The following is an 18,281-nucleotide window of genomic DNA, read 5'->3' as shown; positions in this document are numbered from 1 at the left end:
CATGCTGGAATCAGGAGGAGTTCCTTCAAGGAAGGGCTTGTTAGACATTGGAAGGGGCTGCCCAGGGAGGTGGTGGAGTCCCCATCCCTGGAGGTGTTCAAGGAACAACCGGAGGTGTCACTGAGTGCTCTGGACTGCTGACAAGGTGGGGATTCATCACAGGTTGGACTCAATGATCTCAGAGATCTTTTCCAACATTAATGATTCTCTGATTCCGTGTCTCTGTGAAGAAATCTGGAGAGAAACTTTGGACAAGGATCTGGAGGGACAGGACAAGGAATCCTCATTTCCTACTGGAAAGGGCAGGGTTAGATGGGATACTGGGAAAAAAATTCTTTGCTGTGAGGGTGGGGAGCCCCTGGCACAGGGTGCCCAGAGAAGCTGTGGCTGTCCTATCCCTGGAAGTGCCCAAGGCCAGGCTGGACAGAGCTTGGAGCAACCTGGGATAATAGAAGGTGTCCTTGCTCATGGCATGGGGTGGAATGGGATGGGCTTTAATGTTTCTGTCCAACCCACACCATTCTATTGTTCTATGACCTTGGGTGTAGAAAACCCTTCAAAAGCTTCTGGAATCCCCTGCCATTTGGAAACCTGTCATGCTGGTCCCAGCTATGTGTTAAAAAAAGTCAGAAAGAGAGAGCCCTGCAGGCACCACTGCTGAGGCAGCTGAAGGGAGAGCTCCACACTTGTCCTCAGGCCTGAGCTTTAAGCCCTGTGTTGGTGCAGTGATCTGTACCCCAGCCCTTTGTGTAAACTGGAAAAGCTCCAGCTTTGGGAACCCATCCTGGATGAATGGGAGCATCAGCTCATGCGTTCTTGGCTTGAAGACAACTCCCTGGGACACCCAAGGAAGAGATTACTTCATCTGGGAGGAATTTGTGTTCTCTGGACCATGGGTGTCTAAACCCGAAGGCAGGTGCCACACTGAGACCAAGGAGCCAGGGAGGGTCAGGGAAGTCTGAGCCAGCAGCACAGCACTCTGCTACTCTGCTCTGAGCCTTTTGCAGCCTCTTCCTCATCAGTTTGACTGCTTCAGGCTCCTCATTAATCCATAACAGACAAGACATGGCCACACAAGCACAGTTTATGGAAGAAAACCTGGATGTCATTAGGTAGGACTGCTTCTGGGAATGTTTTCCATTGAGAGGAGCCCTGAGCTGGGCCTGCTCCACGCTTTCCACTTGTGTGTGTGTGTTTGGGGTGGGGGTGGTGGCCTGGGAGCGCATCACTGCTCTCCCATGGAACCTATTAAAGATGAGATGTGTTAGCAGCAGATGAATCTCTCTCAACCCATGGGCCTGGAAGCGTGGAGAAAGCACGAGATGGGCAAGGAGGGCAGGAGGCTGAGTGCTGTAAGCAAATCCAGCCTGTGCTGAATACCAGAAGTGACAGAAGCAACACTCCAAGTACCTCATTTTGGGGAAGCTCTCTTTGGTGAAGGGCTCAGAGAGAGCTGGGTTGCCTTGGAGCTTCAGATGAGTCAGTCCAGCCAAACCATCCAGGGGCAGCGTGACCAGCTGGTTGTCAGTCAAGTCCCTGGTGAGGGGAAAGCAGAGAGGGAGACCATGGTCAGGGCTCTGCTGCCAGTGGTCTCTCAGCCAAGCAGAGGGCACTGCCTCAGTTGCTCCCTTGATGTGATGCTGAAATGGGGCTGGGTGCTGCACTGGGGCCAGGAGCCTCTGGAGATAAACACTGCAGACCCTGGGGAAGTGAGGGGCTGGGGGTAGTGGCCATGCTGAAAGCTCTGGGTGGTATCTCCCTCGCTGTGCATGTAGGTGTCCCACACATCCCTTCCTGCACTGTAGGTCAGGGGTGATGCAGATCCCAGCCCATAAAATACCCAAGAGGCTTGGAGAGGGGGCTGGGAACTGGGAGCCCTCCAGAACCAGCACAGATGGCATGCAGTTACTCTTGCAGAAACAGCCCATCATGCTGATCTTCCTTAAAGGCATCTAAGGTGGCTATGGAAGCATCAGGAAATGGAGGTTTAGTGTTCAGGATGAGAGCATCTTGAAGATGGCCCCTCCTGCACTTCATCATCCCTTTATTAATAGTATTAATAGGAAACCTGGGGATTTGTTGTGTCCACATCAGTGCTGAGACATGCACCTCAGCACATCAATCATCCAACATCTAAATCCCAGGTGTTCCGGTAGCCCAGGAGGTCAGTCTGAGGTCCTCAGATACCTCCTATCCCTCGTCCACTGTGAAAGAAATATCCCTGCAACTTACAGCTTGGTGAGGGAGTGCAGGGTCACAAAGGCTTCTGGATGAATAAACTGGATGCAATTCCAGCTCAGGTCTCTGCAAGGCAAGGACACAGCAGTAAGGAGAGAGCAGAGCAGGGCAGTGAAGCTGCTGACACTGGCCCAGCCAAGGGCCCTGGTGGGAGCACATGTGGGATCTGTAGCCCCTTGGTCAGCAGCAATTTCTGTCCCATTGCAGCTCCCCACAGACAAGTCTGGGTCTGTATATGGGTGGTTTCCAACAGAGGGCACAAGAGTTTGCCTTGCAGAAGCTCCTCTGCTGAGACCCATAGGAAAGGATCAATGAAAAATGTTCTTTTCTGGCTTAATTTCTGTAAATTTGGGAATTTTTTGCCAACATGCCAAATAGGTCATGCCTTAGTGCCAGATCATCCCCAGTGCAGTCACAGTGCTGGGTGCAGCATGGGCAGATAGGGCCAGGGGTCTGGGGAAGGTGATTTTAGAATATCTCCTGCCATGCACAGGTGCTTTGGATTCACTGAGTCCTCTCAATAAACCCTGCCTCCACCCAAGTGAGAGAGCTCCAGTTCCTCTGTAAGCAGTGCAGAGGAAACCAGCAAACTGGGAGACATTTCTTGTCCTAGGGCTGACCACAGGACAGCTTTCATCTCTCCAGCTCTAAGGGCAGATAGCTCCTCAGATGTGGGACACTGAGTGGGATGAATCCTTTCCACAGGGACCAGAACATACCCAAAGCTGCCAGACTTTCTCACCTGTGTGTGTGCCTGGGCTGGGGCAGCATGCTCACGCTTCCCTGGGTGTCTGCAGTGTCACCTGTCACACCCCAGGTGTAACCATGGTGTCTGTGACACTCATGGGATCCCAGGAACTATTAAATGGCATCACATTGCTGCACCATGGCAACAGATTTGGTGTGATTTAGTTCACTTCCTAACAGAACAGCAAACAAAGACTGCCAGGGCTCCTCCCAGATGCTGCAGAGCCAGTGATGCCCTTCAGGGCCTTGCCAGCTCTCCAAGGTGCCAGGCACTCGGCAGGTGACTCTGTGTGTGTGGGAAGTGCTTGGGTGCACTTGTGACACGGAGCACGAGCTTTTGATGGTGGGGAGGTGTTGTGAATGCAGGCTTGCCACAGGGAGGAACTTCCAAACCAAACAGATGCTCTGCAGGGGTGCTCCAGGAGTGCATGGCCCAGGACCAGCCTGGGTGGGACAGGGGTGCTGGAGCTCAGGTACACCCATGCCCTGAGCTCCTCCTGCATTCAGGAGGCCTCTCTGTGATGTGGGCTCTGCCTTGGCAGAGTGTGGTGAGAGTGTCTGGGGTGTGGGCACGAGGGGCAGGTAAAGAGGGGGGTCTGCAGGCACAGGGGAACCAAAAGCATGGTTTGTGCCCACCTCTTTCTTAAGGTGGAATGGAAGAGGGACTCACAGAAAAGCCTCCCAGCAGTGACAGAGGCAGGCTGGGAGCTTCCCCCAGCCCATCTGGGCTCCCAGACCCCTCCCCAGCATGCCCCCCCTGGTCCCTGGCAGCCAATACTTGCATGGAGCGCAGGGCCATCAGCTGCACAAAGGTGTCTGCTCTGATCTCCTGGATCTTGTTGTGCTGGAGACCCCTGGAAAACAGAAGCTGGTTTGAGAAGAGAGATGGGGGCACTTATGGAGATCTTTGTCCCAGTGCAGCACTGTCACAGTGGAAGTTGCTGTGCCTGGGAGACCTACTCTTAATTCCAAGAGTTAAACAGGATGAGCAGCAAAAGTGTCAAAGCCATTCTCTCCTACAGGCAGCTCCAGGGCTCAGACAGCCTCTGCTTTTCATGCCATCATGACCCAGTAAAGAACTGTTGATGTGCAGTGGCCAAAGATGCCCTGTTAATCCCAAATCCACACTGGTTTCCCACTCTGCTCTGCCCTATGCCTCCAAACTGCTTTTTCCAGAGGAAAAGCTGAGAGCTTGGAGCCAGTGATCAGCAACCAGCTCTGTGTGACCCTTCAGGAAGGACCATGTGGTGCTGCCCTTTGCTTGGTGAGGATGGAGGTTTGAGGGCTGAAGGGATCTCGGTGTTCCATGAAGAAATATCTTGATGTCATGTAAAACCCACTGTCCACATCTGCACATGAAGTGCCTCAGCCCTCCACATCTCCTTTCCAGCTCCTTTATCCCCTGGGGAAGGGCAAAAAGCAGTGTGAGAGCTCACACAGCCTCTGTGACTGATTTACTCACTCCCCACGTCCCCAAGAGACATCCTGGATGCTCCAGCCATGCACCTTGTGGGAAAGGTTCAGTTCCTCAGTTCTGTTTTCCCTGGTGTGAAACTGTGGTGAATGCTTACTAAGATTCCTGCAGAATGCCCATCCTGAATTCCCAGAGCTGCAGAAGAAGTGTCCCCCCATCTATGACCTTCTGCAAGGGGAGACAGCCACTGCCTGCTGCTCCACCTACAGCAGCTCCCTGGTTTTCCCCCGGTTGCTAAACTGTCTTTAGAGTCAGAAGTGATCTTGACTCATCTCACACACGGGCCCTCATGTGCTGGCTGTAGTGTCTCAGTTGGTATTTGGCCACCTGCTCCTGTTCCAAAGGTGGCACTTGAGCTGCCCCCGTGGTGCCCCAGGCTGGCATTGCCCCTGCCTCCAGCCAAGATTTCACCTGGCAGCCACTGGAAGATCTGGGCACAGACTTGGGGGTCTCACTGATTGGAAGAGGTGGAGTTTGGGCAGAAGGAGTATGTTGAAACTCAAAATGTCCCTCAGACATTTTTAGAGGTTCCAGGCCTTGGTCAGAAGCATTTTAGACCCTGTCAGGCAGCTGAAAAACAGCTGTGATTTTGAGTTTGAGCCATGGAACGAGTTACCAACTTTGGAGGTGGAACAAGCAGTCACAAAGGGTTAGATAGGATAGTAAAAGTTGTTACAAAGTAGAGGGGAATTTTTTTTAGTATTGTACAGGGGGCTTTTAGCACATGTACAGGGGGGAGGTTTATTTTGTACATGGGGGTCAGAAGTTCTAAGATGGAGGAAAGTGGGCTGATCCTGTTCTTCCTCCTTCTTCTTCCTTGCCTCCATGTTTTTGGTGATGTTGGCACTCACAGATTGGTTTAGAGTAGAAAAGCACCTTGTATAATATAGGTAGTAGGTATTGGGGGAAAACTATAAACATGTAATACGTAATATATCATATAAAAGATAGCAGCAGCCCTGGGCGGGGAGAGAAGAAGCAGTCGGGGTCAGAGAGGATGTCAGGGTGTGTGTGTGCCTCTGCCTGAGCTGTGAGAAAACCACAGCAGCCCCAGAAGAAAATCTTTTAGAAAACTTGCAATAAACTGCCTTGAGACCGAACAACAGAGACTGCTGAGCCTTTCTGTAAAGCACGGGTTGGAGGAGAGACTTTTCCACCACACGAGACCCCAGACCAAGCCCGGGGTTCTCACAGGAGTATTGGAACAAGGTTGAGAAAAATAATTTAGGGGTGTTTAGCTGTGAGGGGTCACCTGTGTGGTGCAGGTAAAGGTCTGCACACCAGCAGTTACAGCAGAGCAAGGGCACAGCTGAGCTGTTTGTGGGCCAGGTACCAACAGGCACCACCAGACTTGTTTCAGACCATCAGGAATACTGATCCTTAGTGGAGGTGGGGCTTACAGGACAAAACCTTTGTGGTTAAGGGACCAAATACTAATTTTGGTCTCTTAATAAAAAAAAATAATATTTAATATTAATTCAATATTAATATTTTTATAGGTATAATCTATTTGACTTCACTAGCCAGGAACTGGGATTTAATGTGATTCTATATTAATGTTAAGTCTGAATTTGGCATATTATCAAATTTTGTAAGAGGCAACTTAGGCAGAATGTGTGAAACTACAGCTTCGAAATTCTGAACATTTGTCCTTTTTTGGTGTACTTTATATTTTTTTCAAATGTTTTCCTGGGGGTACTCTCCCAGCTGCCATAAAAAGCAGCAGGGGCTGTGTATTCTCATTTCCATGTAGTTTCACAGTGTTCTAATGTCCAGTTTGCTGAGGCTGGATGAGCTGGTCTGACTATCCAGGCTGAGGTGCTACAGAGAGCAGGGACAACCTCTCCTGTGGGGTTTTTTAATGGGCATGCTGCTCCCATACATCTGTTCTTCCAGGAAGCAGAATTCTGTAAAAAATAATGGAGTCTATCTTAATTGTTTTCTTAAAACGTTTTTCTCAAAGAGGCCAAGAACTTGAGTTCTATTTTTAGTGTAGAGCCAGATTTCCAGACATTTTGAGCTGAATGTGAATAATTTTGTCTCAGAGCAACAGGAGTGCCTCCGGGGGCCTGGAGAGGACCCAGTTCAAGAACTACAGCTGAGAAAAGAATCCCCCTTCTCTCAGGAGGGGCTGGCCCTGGCAGGGTGGGTAAGAGCTGCTTTGTGCCCATGGCATGAGGCCCCTCCTTGAAGCAGAAGGCATTTATGGTGGACATAAACCCCATTCTTGATTAGCTCATAGTGGGACTGGAGTTAGAGAAGTGAATTCAGTGCTGTCACATCTGGGACCTCCGGCAGCACCTGACTGAATTAAGCTCTTGTGCACAGGGGATGTATTTTTATTCTGTATGTGCACAGGGGCAGAGAGTGGAGCTCTGGCCCATTTGCACTCCAAACAGTGATTCAATGCCCAACTTTCCCAGTGCTTAGGGAGTTCTGTGTGTGGGAACCACCCTCTCCTCAAAGCAGCCCTTTTCCCCAGGGCACAGCACAAACAAGGACATCTCCATACTCACAGCTCCTCCAGCTGCTGGCACCGGTGGAAACTGGGAAGCTCTTCGATCTGGTTGTGTGACAGCTCTCTGCAGGAAAAGGACACAGGAATGTTGGGACATCAAAAGGCAGTGCCCCTGAACCCTCCCTTGGAAGGCAGGTACTGCTGGAGAGTGAGGTGACCTCACTTCATCCTGCACAGCTCCACTTTTGGCAATCCCAGTGAGTGGGATCTCCCTCCTGCAGCAGCTGCTGGCTCTGGGTGTCTGTGCAAGGCCAGGGTCACCCTGTGATTTCCCCTCTCTGTGCAAGGCCAGGGTCACTCCATGATTTCCCCTCTCTGTGCAAGGCCAGGGTCACCCCGTGATTTCCCCTCTCTGTGCAAGGCCAGGGTCACCCCGTGATTTCCCCACTCTCTGTGCAAGGCCAGGGTCACTCCATGATGTCCCCACTCTGTGCAAGGCCAGGGTCACTCCGTGATTTCCCCACTCTCTGTGCAAGGCCAGGGTCACTCCATGATGTCCCCACTCTGTGCAAGGCCAGGGTCACTCCATGATTTCCCCACTCTCTGTGCAAGGCCAGGGTCACTCCATGATTTCCCCACTCTCTGTGCAAGGCCAGGGTCACTCTGTGATTTCCCCACTCTGTGCAAGGCCAGGGTCACTCTGTGATTTCCCCACTCTGTGCAAGGCCAGGGTCACTCCATGATTTCCCCACTCTCTGTGCAAGGCCAGGGTCACTCCGTGATTTCCCCACTCTCTGTGCAAGGCCAGGGTCACTCCATGATGTCCCCTCTCTGTGCAAGGCCAGGGTCACTCCATGATTTCCCTCTCTCTGTGCAAGGCCAGGGTCACCCCGTGATTTCCCCACTCTCTGTGCAAGGCCAGGGTCACTCCATGATTTCCCTCTCTCTGTGCAAGGCCAGGGTCACTCCATGATTTCCCCACTCTGTGCAAGGCCAGGGTCACTCTGTGATTTCCCCACTCTGTGCAAGGCCAGGGTCACCCCGTGATTTCCCCACTCTGTGCAAGGCCAGGGTCACTCCATGATTTCCCTCTCTCTGTGCAAGGCCAGGGTCACTCCATGATTTCCCCACTCTGTGCAAGGCCAGGGTCACTCCATGATTTCCCTCTCTCTGTGCAAGGCCAGGGTCACCCCGTGATTTCCCCACTCTGTGCAAGGCCAGGGTCACTCTGTGATTTCCCCACTCTGTGCAAGGCCAGGGTCACTCTGTGATTTCCCCACTCTGTGCAAGGCCAGGGTCACTCCATGATTTCCCCACTCTCTGTGCAAGGCCAGGGTCACTCTGTGATTTCCCCACTCTGTGCAAGGCCAGGGTCACTCCATGATTTCCCCACTCGCCCACCCCCAGCCCAGCTCCCTGCAGCACATCCTGAGGGCTGATGGAGCTGCTCTACAGCTGGGCTGGGCTTGTCCTGCCCAGCCTCAGGGCAGCTGTGAAACCCTCCCATGCCACTTCTGCCGGGCACAGCCCTGCTTTCGGTGGGCACAGCTCAGAGGTATTTCAGCACAAGCTGCAGATGTGCCTGCAGAGCCTGGGGAGGGTTTGACCAGCTGGCTTCTCTCCTCCCTCTGGCACAGCAACCCCACTGCCCATTGCCTGCTCCCCATTCAGCCTTCCCTGGCTTCCCCCCAAGGTCAGGGAAGGGCTTGTGCCATTGACGGGGATTTGGTTCAGGACAATACAGACTTTGACAACCTCTGGTCCTTGTTCTTTCAAGTGCTGTCACTCGAAAGCAGTTTGCAGCAAACTCCTCTTGCCACTGGTTCATGGCTCAGTGTCATGTCAGCATCTAGGGCAGAGTGGCTTGATAGTCAGAGGAAAACCCACTCTGGCACAGCTTAATGAGGATTTATTGAAGCTGAAACAGGCTGGGTAAGGAGCAATGTTTAAACCAGCTCTTTCCTCCACCAGCAGAGACTGGATTTGTGGTTGTTCAAGGGAAATTTACCCCAGGGTAAAGTTTTGTATGTGGTTTCTCTGCCGACTTTCCAAACTTGGTTTCCATTTTTCTGCCAATAGATTGCTCCTAAAATATTTCAATTATTTATTTTTTTTGCCAACCCACTCACCACCAGTTTTCCATGGTGGAGAGGAGGAGGGAGGGAAAAGCAAGCAAAAGGTTTGTACTTGGCTCTGGAGGCTGTCACCCAGGATGGAGGAAAAACCTTAGCATCAGTCACTTTTCCCTGGTCCCTGTGTCAATACACTGGCCTTGACAGGGCTGGAGCTTAGCTAACAGTGATGGGGGAGAACCAGCCCCAGGAGTTATTTCTGGTTCCTCCAGAGTGAGGGTAACCAGATGCAGCCCAAAATGTACAAACAGAGCAGCCTTGGTCACTCATGCTCTGTTGGGAACATACCAGGATGAAGGTGCTGATGGCACCAAGGGACTTCAGCTCTGCTCAGGGGACTGTCACCTATTTCTGCTTGAGAAGAAAGACAAATCTTCCAGAGCCCAAGGAGCACTTGGACTACTCTCTCAGGCCCAGGGTGGGATTGTTGGGGTGTTCTGTGCAGAGCCAGGAGCTGGACTCAACGATCCTTGTGAGTCCCTTCCACCTCAGGATGTACCATGGTTCCATGAAATCTGTGCCCTGGGCAGGAGCTCTGCATGGAAGCAGCAGGATGATGGATGCCAGGCTGATGCCAAAGGCTGCCCTGCCTGTGTGGGGCTGTGACCCTCTGCCCCTGCAAAGGCTCTACAGTCCCTGTTCAGGATCCTTGCAGAGAATCCACCCCTGGAAATGCAGGTTAACCTGTGTCATCTACAGTCAGATGTGTGACAGCCATGGCTCCTATGGCTGCCCAGAGACAGGAGAGAACAGCCTCTGGGTCTGTGGGGATGAGGGGCCAAGGCATTTCAAAGGCAAGAGAGATGTAACCATGCACACACATTGGCCCTTGTGCTCTCCCTTCAAGCCCTGAAAGCAATGCAATTAATGTCAGGAGTGTTCACTATGGAAGAGGAGCAAGGGGCAGGCAACAAGGTGGCGTGTCCCAATAAAACTCTCCCACACGGTGGTGGGGGGTAGGCACAGAGAACAGGCTCTGCTGTGGGGGCTTCCAGTCTGATAACTGCAAACATAAACAGAGGTCTGGGATGCAACAGCCTGGGCCAGTCCAAAGGCTGCACTGTCATAGCAAGTCATCCATTGAATTGGTCCAGATGTCTAAAGATGAGAGATCTTCCCTACAGGGACATCTGGAACCAAAGCCTGTAATCTCCTAAGTTACAAATTGTCTTCTTTTATTTTTATGTTTTACTCTTGTTTCCAATTTCTGTGATCAAGAATTCACTCCTGTTGCTTTCCTGGAACAAACTTGTTTTCTTTTTCAGCTTGCTTGTATAAAGACTGATGAGAGGCAAGCCTGTTGTTGCCCTAAGGCTGCAAACTTGTATAAATCTGGCTCATGACTCATTTCCTGAGGATGTCTTTGACTGCAAACATAGTTGGGGATCTCAGGAATCAGGGGTGTGATGCTGAGATGATGCAGAACCTTTCTGAGATGTTGGTTTCATCATGTACCATGGAGAAAGTGTGACCCCCCAGCATCATTCAGTGCCTGGCTAAGCAGGCAGAGGCAAAGAAACAGAGACTGAGCAAAACCCTGATCTGGCTTTGCTGCCCCATGTGAGGAAATGTGGCCTTGTGGCCTCACAGGTCTCCATCAGGTCAGACCTGATCTCTGCTGGGTTATGAACGGGATCCTTCCTCCAGATGATGGCACTTGCTGCAGCTCCAACTGCAATAAGCCAAGGCTGGGGCAGAGGGTGAGGGTGATTTCCCCCTTGTTTTTGGGCTTGGAGCTTCTGCTCAGCTGGGAGCTGTGAAGTGCTGTGGCCATTCTTACCCATCTCCTTTTGTACTCTCTCTACTTGCCTTGCACGGGGAGGGGACAGCTCCTGCTGGTGCAGAGCAAGGAGGATGTGCCTGCCTGCAGCCCAGGGACCAGAGCAGCAGCTGGGATGAAGCAGCAAGGTGAAGAACAAGCAAGAGCTCAAAGTAGCGATTAAGAAGGTGGCAATTTCTGCATGGAAGAGATGATGGGAACAAGAAGCACAGGATGGCCTTCCACAGCTGGTCTTTTCCCTGAGCTAGACAAAAGGAAAGACCAGTTCCTGAGGGCATTTTGTAAGGACCAGGCAGGGCAGAGACACAGGTTACTCACAGGACTCGGAGGCTGGGCAGCTGCTGGCACATCCTTCTGGGGAGGAAATGGATTCCTGCCCGGGTCAAGGTCCTAGAGGGGTGGAGGAGAGAGAAGAAATGGTGTGACAGTCAGCACTCAGACTCTGTGACCCAGAAACCCAGATGCCAGTTCCAAATAATGGCAGGAGAGACAGTATCAGTAAGGGAATTAAAAAACATGGAGAAGATAAAATACTGGCAGTTTTGGAAACAAGTACTGCTGCTGGACCTGGCTAAGGTGAATGTGCCTGTGAAGAGTTCTGGGCCACTGCTGAGTGCTGAGTTCACAGCTGTCCTTGCCTTGCTGGGGCAGGTGGCAGTGGCCTCTGTGGCATGCTCTGCCATCCCTGTTCCCACTGGCCAGGCTGGCCAGGCCTGGAGCCAGGACTGCCTCAGAACTTTGTATGAGGGATGGATGGTGTGTCCCTGTGTCCCTGGGACACAGCAGGGCCAGGCCACACCCTGCCCAGGGGTGCTCCCAGTTTGGGCTCAGCGTGGGGACACGTGTCTGAGAGAGGAGAACCGTGTGGGGCCAGGGGCAGCGTGTCCTCCAAGGCCCTGGGGGTGTGGGGAGGGGACCAGAGCAGCTGCAGGACCCCAGCCTGGGTGGCAGATGTTTCCTGAACTGCACCACAGCGCTGGTTCCAGTATGGGCAGAGACACTGGGCTGCAGCAGAAGCACTGCACTCAGAGGTTCACTCCTTCACAGGTGCAGGAGGGAAGGAAGGAACAAACAAACAAACAAACAAACAAACAAAGGACTGGAGCACACTCAAGAGTACCAAGAGAGCCACTCACAGGGAGGAAAGCTGCATTCAGGAGCCACAGGGGTGAAACGAAGCAGAAGGGTGAGCGACCAGGGAGAGGCAGAGCTGAATACTGCACAGCACTGGGAAAGTTGTCCTCACTGAAACAGCCTGGACCACCTTGGAGGAGGAAGAGCACAGCTAGCAGGGTAAAAGGGAGAGAGGTGCCACTCACAAAACTTGGAGGCTGGTGGTGCCTTTAAGGTCTGGGAATTCCCTGATATCGGTGGCTCCATTAAGTGACCTGCAGAGAAACGAGGGTGAAGTGAGGTGGGCAGAGCACCTGGGGGCAAGTACAGCTGCCCAAAGTTCCAGACCCACAAGCACAGTGGCAAATCTGCTTCCTCACAGCCAGGTGTGATCAAGGCCCAGCTCCAGAGTGTCCCTGTGTGTCCCTGTCCGTGTGGCTGGAGCAGACAACGTGCGGATACAGCGAGATGGAGCCGGGCACTTCCATGCAAGGAGACTTGGCAAACTCAAAGCTTCTCCCAGCCACTGACATTCTTGGCACAATCTCTATCCAAATTAAATAAAAAAACCCCAAACAATTACCATGGGGAATGTAAGCAGGGCATCCCACCCAAACCTCCCTGGGTCTATGCATTTGGATTTAAAGAATGCAGGGCTATTTGAATGATTTATGTGCCTGGGTGAGGCTTATAAATAGAGATTTATGAGGTTGCCACTGCCTCAGTATTTTTAGTGCTGTGCAACAACAGGTTGGCTGAAATGCCAATATGGGGCAGCTGCTGTGGTTCAGGTGGTGCTCAGCCTGTGCTGGTGGCCCTGGAGCAGGCCCAGGGCCAAACACATGAAGGAAACACTGCCACTGCTGTCTGCCCAGAAATATGATTTGTGCCATGGTGCTGGGACGTGTTCCTCCACTTTTCCATCTTATGGAGAAAAGCAGATGCCTTCAGTGTTCTTCTGTTTGGGCAATTGTGCAACAGCAGAAAAAGCTGTGGCACTTGTATGTGGCACTTTGCTGCTCCTGGCACAGCTGTGGAGACCCTGGAAAGCTTCAGTGTCTGTCAGCTGTGTGGGGAGGAGGAATTAGTGGCTGTCTCTAAAATGCCCTTTTCAAAATTATCCTTGTTCGGAAGAAAACATCTGCAGTCTACTCCTTGGAGTAGCCTTTGGGGTTGGACAACAGAGTGGCTTCATGGTCCTCTAGTAGCACAGGGACTCTTGAAAAAAGGGAGGGAGGAGGCCACAAAGGTGCCCAGTACATGGGGCTTGGAGCTTGGATGTTACCTCTCTGGGGATGTGCTTGGTGAACTTACAGAGTGTGGAGCTTTGGCAAGTACTGGAAAGCAGACTGTCCAACAAACTGGATGGGATTGTCATAAAAATGGCTGCAATGGGAAAGAGGAACAGGTCAGAGTCTGCTGCACGCAAAGAGAAGAGGCTGAAACAGGTCAAGAGGCTCAGAGCTACCAGCAGCCCGCCATGCAGGAGGTGCTGCTGTGCTCTGAGGAATTCCTGTTCCCAGATAACCACAGGCTCTCCCACTGGCCTGTTTTGGCTGGACATTGGTACAACTGAGATCTCCTGCTGCTCTGAATGGGCCCTTTGGGGTCCTGCTGAACTAGATGGGCTAGGCAGGTGTAAAACCCTTCTTCAGCCCTGCTGAGAAACACCTTGCACTGGAGGACACCTCCTGTGGTCTCACACACAGCACCAGCACCTTTCCCACTTGTCACAGTCAGTGAAGTGAGCTCTTCTCAGACCCACTGAGACATGGGAGGAGCTGAGTTCACCTCCTACAAGAAGCACTTCCCCCCCACTAACTGTGGAAGACTTTAGATGGGCAGATGCAATGGAGAGATGAACATTGTGGGTGTATGGGCCCCCATCATCACCCTGTGGATGCTGCCCAAGGGAGCAGCTGTTCTGGCTGGAGCAGTGAATGGTTTCACCCAGTGTCACCATGCCTTTCCAGATATTGGTATTTCTATAATTTAAGTCCAATTTGGACAAGCAGAGCTTTTGTCACATGATTTTCAATATCTGTGTGGTTCAGAGAACTATCCAAAAATCACCAACTGTGCCTGGGTCAGAGCAGAAATGACCTGACAGCTGGGTGTGTTTATCTGCAGGGCTTTGTGTCCCCAGGTGTGGGCACACACAGGGGTCTGGAATCCCAGCTCTCTGACATGTGGAGCTGCTGCTGTAGCTGTTCTGAGCACGAGGAATAAACATCAGCAGATGTCAGCCAGGGCTTAGGTGGTTTCCATGCAGACCACCTGTGTTTTGTTCCTTCCTTGCTATCAGCCTCTGCTGCAGCAAACATCAGGGAAAGGAGAACCCACAGCAGTTCTGAGAAGGAGCTGAGAAGAAGCCATTTCAGCCTCCTTTGGCACATGGATAGCAAATATCAGATTGTTGTCATTTGACCACTGTCAGAAATCCCAACTAAAGATACCAGGAAATGCCCCTATCTGGGCAATATAAAGACGTAGGAAACATTACTTAATTTTCTTACATTGTTTGGAGGAGGGGATTCCCAACAAATGCGTTCTCTGGAATAGCTTTGATGTTGTTGTTGTGAAAACCACTGTTGGGAGAAACAGATATCTTGATATTAATTAAGTTAACCTTCATTTCTCAACACTTCTAAAGCCAGAGAGCCTTCAAAATATTTGTCAAAGAGGAGATATAGTCTCCTTCCCAGGTGCAGCATCATCCCAGCAGGTGAACAAGGTCTGTGGTTTGGCAGGACAAAATCTGCTGCTCCATATGTGACTCCACCAACCCCACTGAGGGTACAAGGACTTCAGGTTTAACACTTTACAGGTCAGGAAACAGAAACATGCCAAACACAAGATTTTCTATCCACCAGGAACTACAATTTTTGTGGATAGTTTCCATTACCACTCCACAGCTGCCAACCAGAGTGTGCCAGGAATTATTGGCCCACATGACTTTAAAGGATTTGTAGCTCTAGCTGTGTATTTTTGGTTAAGTTTGAGAACCAGCTGACAGAACCAGAGGATACAGCCTTAAACTGCATCAAGGGAAGTATAGGTTGGATATTAGGAAAAAGTTTTTCACTGAAAGAGTGACAAAGCTCTGGAATGGCTGCCCAGGGAGGTGCTGGAGTCACCATCCCTGGGTGTGTTTAAAACAAGACTGGATGTGGCACTGGGTGCCAGGTTTGAGCTGTGGTGTTGGGGCTGGGAGACATTTGAGTCTGTTGAGACAGACTCCATGATCTTTAAGGTCTCTTCCAACCCAGTGATTCTGTGAATTCTGTGACAGCATAACAGAGCTCTGTGGCCACAGTCTGACCTCCTGTACAGCAAAGTCAGTCTCAGGGTCCTGTGTCCAGGACTATGACCAAGCTGTGGGTGATGCCCAAGTTGTTTATCCCAGAGGAGTCTGAGCAGGTGTTTAGTTGATGACTGCTTGGAATTTGCCTCTTCTTTACTGAAGGCATGTCAAAAGCCATCTTGAAGGGGATTAAGGATCTTATTCTCATTTTGAAGGTGAGAATAATGATGGTAACTGGGCTGAACAGAGAAATCTCATGAGAATTCTTCCAGGAAAGAAAAAAGTGGTATCAGATTTTTACTCCAAGGCTCCCAGAAACACGAGATCAGCTGCTTTTGTCCCACCCCAGCCTGGCACCAGTGTGACACAGGAACTGTGGATCCACATCAACTCACCCCACCCTGGGGCTTCTACCTTTGTGGGTGATAAGTGGGATGGTTTCTTATTTTTAGCATCTCCCAGGCTGACCAATTAGAGGAAGGAAAGCTATTCACTAAAATGGCCATAAACTTTGGTAATTCCCTATTATAAATTTGTCCTAAGGAAGATAGAATAGTTTCTTTGCATTAGAGGAGGTGGCACAGTGCCTGCAGAAACTGTGGCCTCACAATAACATCGTTAAGTCCAGGTTGTGGTCCCAAGCTGAGGGATGGACATCAGAAGCAGCCAGAGAACAGATAGAATTTGAACCCCTGAGATGCCACAGGAGAGTGAGGAGCAGTAGGAGGAACCTGCTCCAAGGCTGGCAGAGATTCCCACTCCCCTCTGAGGTGTGGAGGCTGATGGGGAGGTGGTCAGGGCTGATGGAAATCAAGGGAATAAACTGCTTTGAAGGAGTGGATAGAGCTGGGAAGGAAAAGAAAGGCTTGGACAGTGCTCCCCTCAAGTCAGAGCACACGCGATGCTTTATTGGTCACTCTTCCACAGGGAGTGGGTTTGAAAAGGAATAAATGGAAAATCTCACAGCTCCTGCAGTCGGCCCAGTGTCCTGATAGCCCCGGGGAATTCCAGCAGCTCGTTGTAGTTCAGATCCCTGAAAGACAGAGAAGGGAAATACATTCATTAACATTTCTGTAGGAACTCGACCTTTGAAGCCAGGGAAACTTGGTCGTTAACATGGGAGACAGGTTTTTCCTACCATGCTGATCCAGCCACTGCCTGGAAACAGTCTCACCCATTCCTGCAGCAGGAATATTGCAGCAGGAACACTCCCTGCTGGGACCACTGTCAGGTGAGAGCCAGTGCAAGCCATGGCTGCTGCCACAGGGGTCCTCCCTGCCAAGTGCCCTGTGCCCATCACTGGGCAGTGCTGCTGCTCCCCATCTCCTGAGGGCCCTGGCCGCTTCTCCCAGGAGTTCAGCCCCGGGCCTTTGGCTCTGAATAATTTTTCTTGCCTTTCCAGGTCAAAATGGGGTTCTTTGAAGGGCAAGAAACACAAACAGTGTCAGTTCTGTGGGCCCTAGAAGGGCTTCTCTGGGCCCCTGTGCTCTGTGGTGCAGAGGGGATCAGGGACCATTCCCTCAGTGGGGACATTCCTCATTCCCCCTCTCGAGGACACTGGGTCTCCCTGCCACTGGGACATGGTGCCACTGGGAACAGTGAGAAGAGGAGTCTGTGGGAGGACTTAGGTCTTGTTCTGATGGTTGGAGCCAACCCCACATTGGAATCTATGAGCCAAAGCTGGAAGTGATGTGCAAGAAGTACTGACATTGTTGAGCATTGTCTAATTGTCTGTGTAGTAAAATAAAATATACTGCATTGGCTGTAATCACAAGTTTAGAATTTACCCACCCCGACTTGGCAACTAAGAGAGACATCTGAGTCTGAATGAAATCTCAAGAGCTATGTTTGTTCTCCAGGGATGGGCTTAACCTCTGGAAAAGGATTTATTTGACTTTTGGGGCACTGCTGGCAACCTGGGAGGGGCAGCCCTTCAAAGGCACCAATCCTGCAGCTGGCTGGAGGGTGCCCATGGAGACTGGCTGGGCTTTGGGTGTGCAGCACTTCTCGTGCATGCCCAGCTTTCTCCTTGGAAGGCAATTTCAGCTGTCACAGTAACATTTGACCCATCCTGGCCATCCCACTTTGCCATTCGCTGAAAGCCAGGCCACTGCTTCCTACCTGCACGACACTCACCAAGTTTTAAGTGGTAGATACTTTGGAACACGATTACTGGCTCCTGGAGATTACTGTATAATTACACTTAATGAACCTCAAAGTAATTACCATGTAACCTGGATTGTGGTTTATGGAACAGAAATAACTGAGCATTTACACAGCAATGGGCTGCTGCCCAATTACCCTGTAATTCTCATCCTCTGGGCCCAGGCATGGTCATTATGTTATGATCTCTCTTGGCCCCCTTGTCTCTTACATCTTCTCTCACTACCAGTGCCCCTGCTTGGGAATGACTCCATGGCACCAGCTTAGCTTTGCCCTGAAGGTGTTTACATGGGAAATCAACCCAGAGAGTCTCTCCAAATAGGTCCTTCCAGGACTTCCAGTTTATATGATTTATGTCTTAGGGAATGCTTATCACAGAATTACAAGATAGGGCACAAACCCAAGAGAAGAATATGGAATGAGGTTGTTGTGGGTGGATTTTGTCACGTTTAGCTCTGACAAGGTCCACACCAGACCTTGCTGCTGGATTCCCTGAGAAGCCCAGGTTCTGTGGCAGGTCCTGGTTTGGCAGGGTTTGTCCCCTGACACTGAGGGCAATTTTCCCTCCTCCAGTTACACTGTGATCTGGATGCTGGTACTCTGCAGAGATTTGAGCAGATGAATTCTGCTCCTGCAGGAAGGAGTTCATGCTGTCTGATAGCTGGCAGTGCTGGCGATCCGCAGGGAAGGAGCACAGGGCTGGCAGTGAGACCCTGAGCTCTGCCCACCCTGCAGTGTGCTGGCAGGGTCCCAGCACACCTGAGGCTGCTCTGCCTGTCCCAGGGCCCAGGAGTGGAACAGGACTGGTGTCCCCTCCTCACATCTGTTAGGCAGGAGAGCTCTGCCACTCCCTGAACTTGCTCTGACACACT

At 51.3% G+C, this 18,281-nt stretch overlaps 1 protein-coding gene across 1 annotated transcript in view; it reads right to left on the bottom strand.

Annotated features, from left to right (window-relative positions):
- Positions 1-18,281, bottom strand: part of LGR6 (leucine rich repeat containing G protein-coupled receptor 6) — a 156,138-nt gene that overhangs the window by 11,994 nt on the left and 125,863 nt on the right. Inside the window, exons 7-15 of the mRNA XM_021527716.4 lie at positions 16,211-16,279; positions 14,459-14,530; positions 13,257-13,328; positions 12,149-12,217; positions 11,148-11,219; positions 6,976-7,041; positions 3,768-3,839; positions 2,233-2,304; positions 1,411-1,536 (exon numbers count right to left, since the gene is read on the bottom strand). Coding sequence (XP_021383391.3) covers positions 1,411-1,536; positions 2,233-2,304; positions 3,768-3,839; positions 6,976-7,041; positions 11,148-11,219; positions 12,149-12,217; positions 13,257-13,328; positions 14,459-14,530; positions 16,211-16,279 — 690 coding nt within the window. The remainder of the gene's footprint in view (positions 1-1,410; positions 1,537-2,232; positions 2,305-3,767; positions 3,840-6,975; positions 7,042-11,147; positions 11,220-12,148; positions 12,218-13,256; positions 13,329-14,458; positions 14,531-16,210; positions 16,280-18,281) is intronic.

The sequence above is a fragment of the Lonchura striata genome, chromosome 26, assembly GCF_050655825.1.
Source record: "Lonchura striata isolate lonStrDom1 chromosome 26, ASM5065582v1, whole genome shotgun sequence".
NCBI lineage: Eukaryota > Metazoa > Chordata > Aves > Passeriformes > Estrildidae > Lonchura > Lonchura striata.
This window is presented reverse-complemented; position numbering and strand designations above follow the sequence as displayed.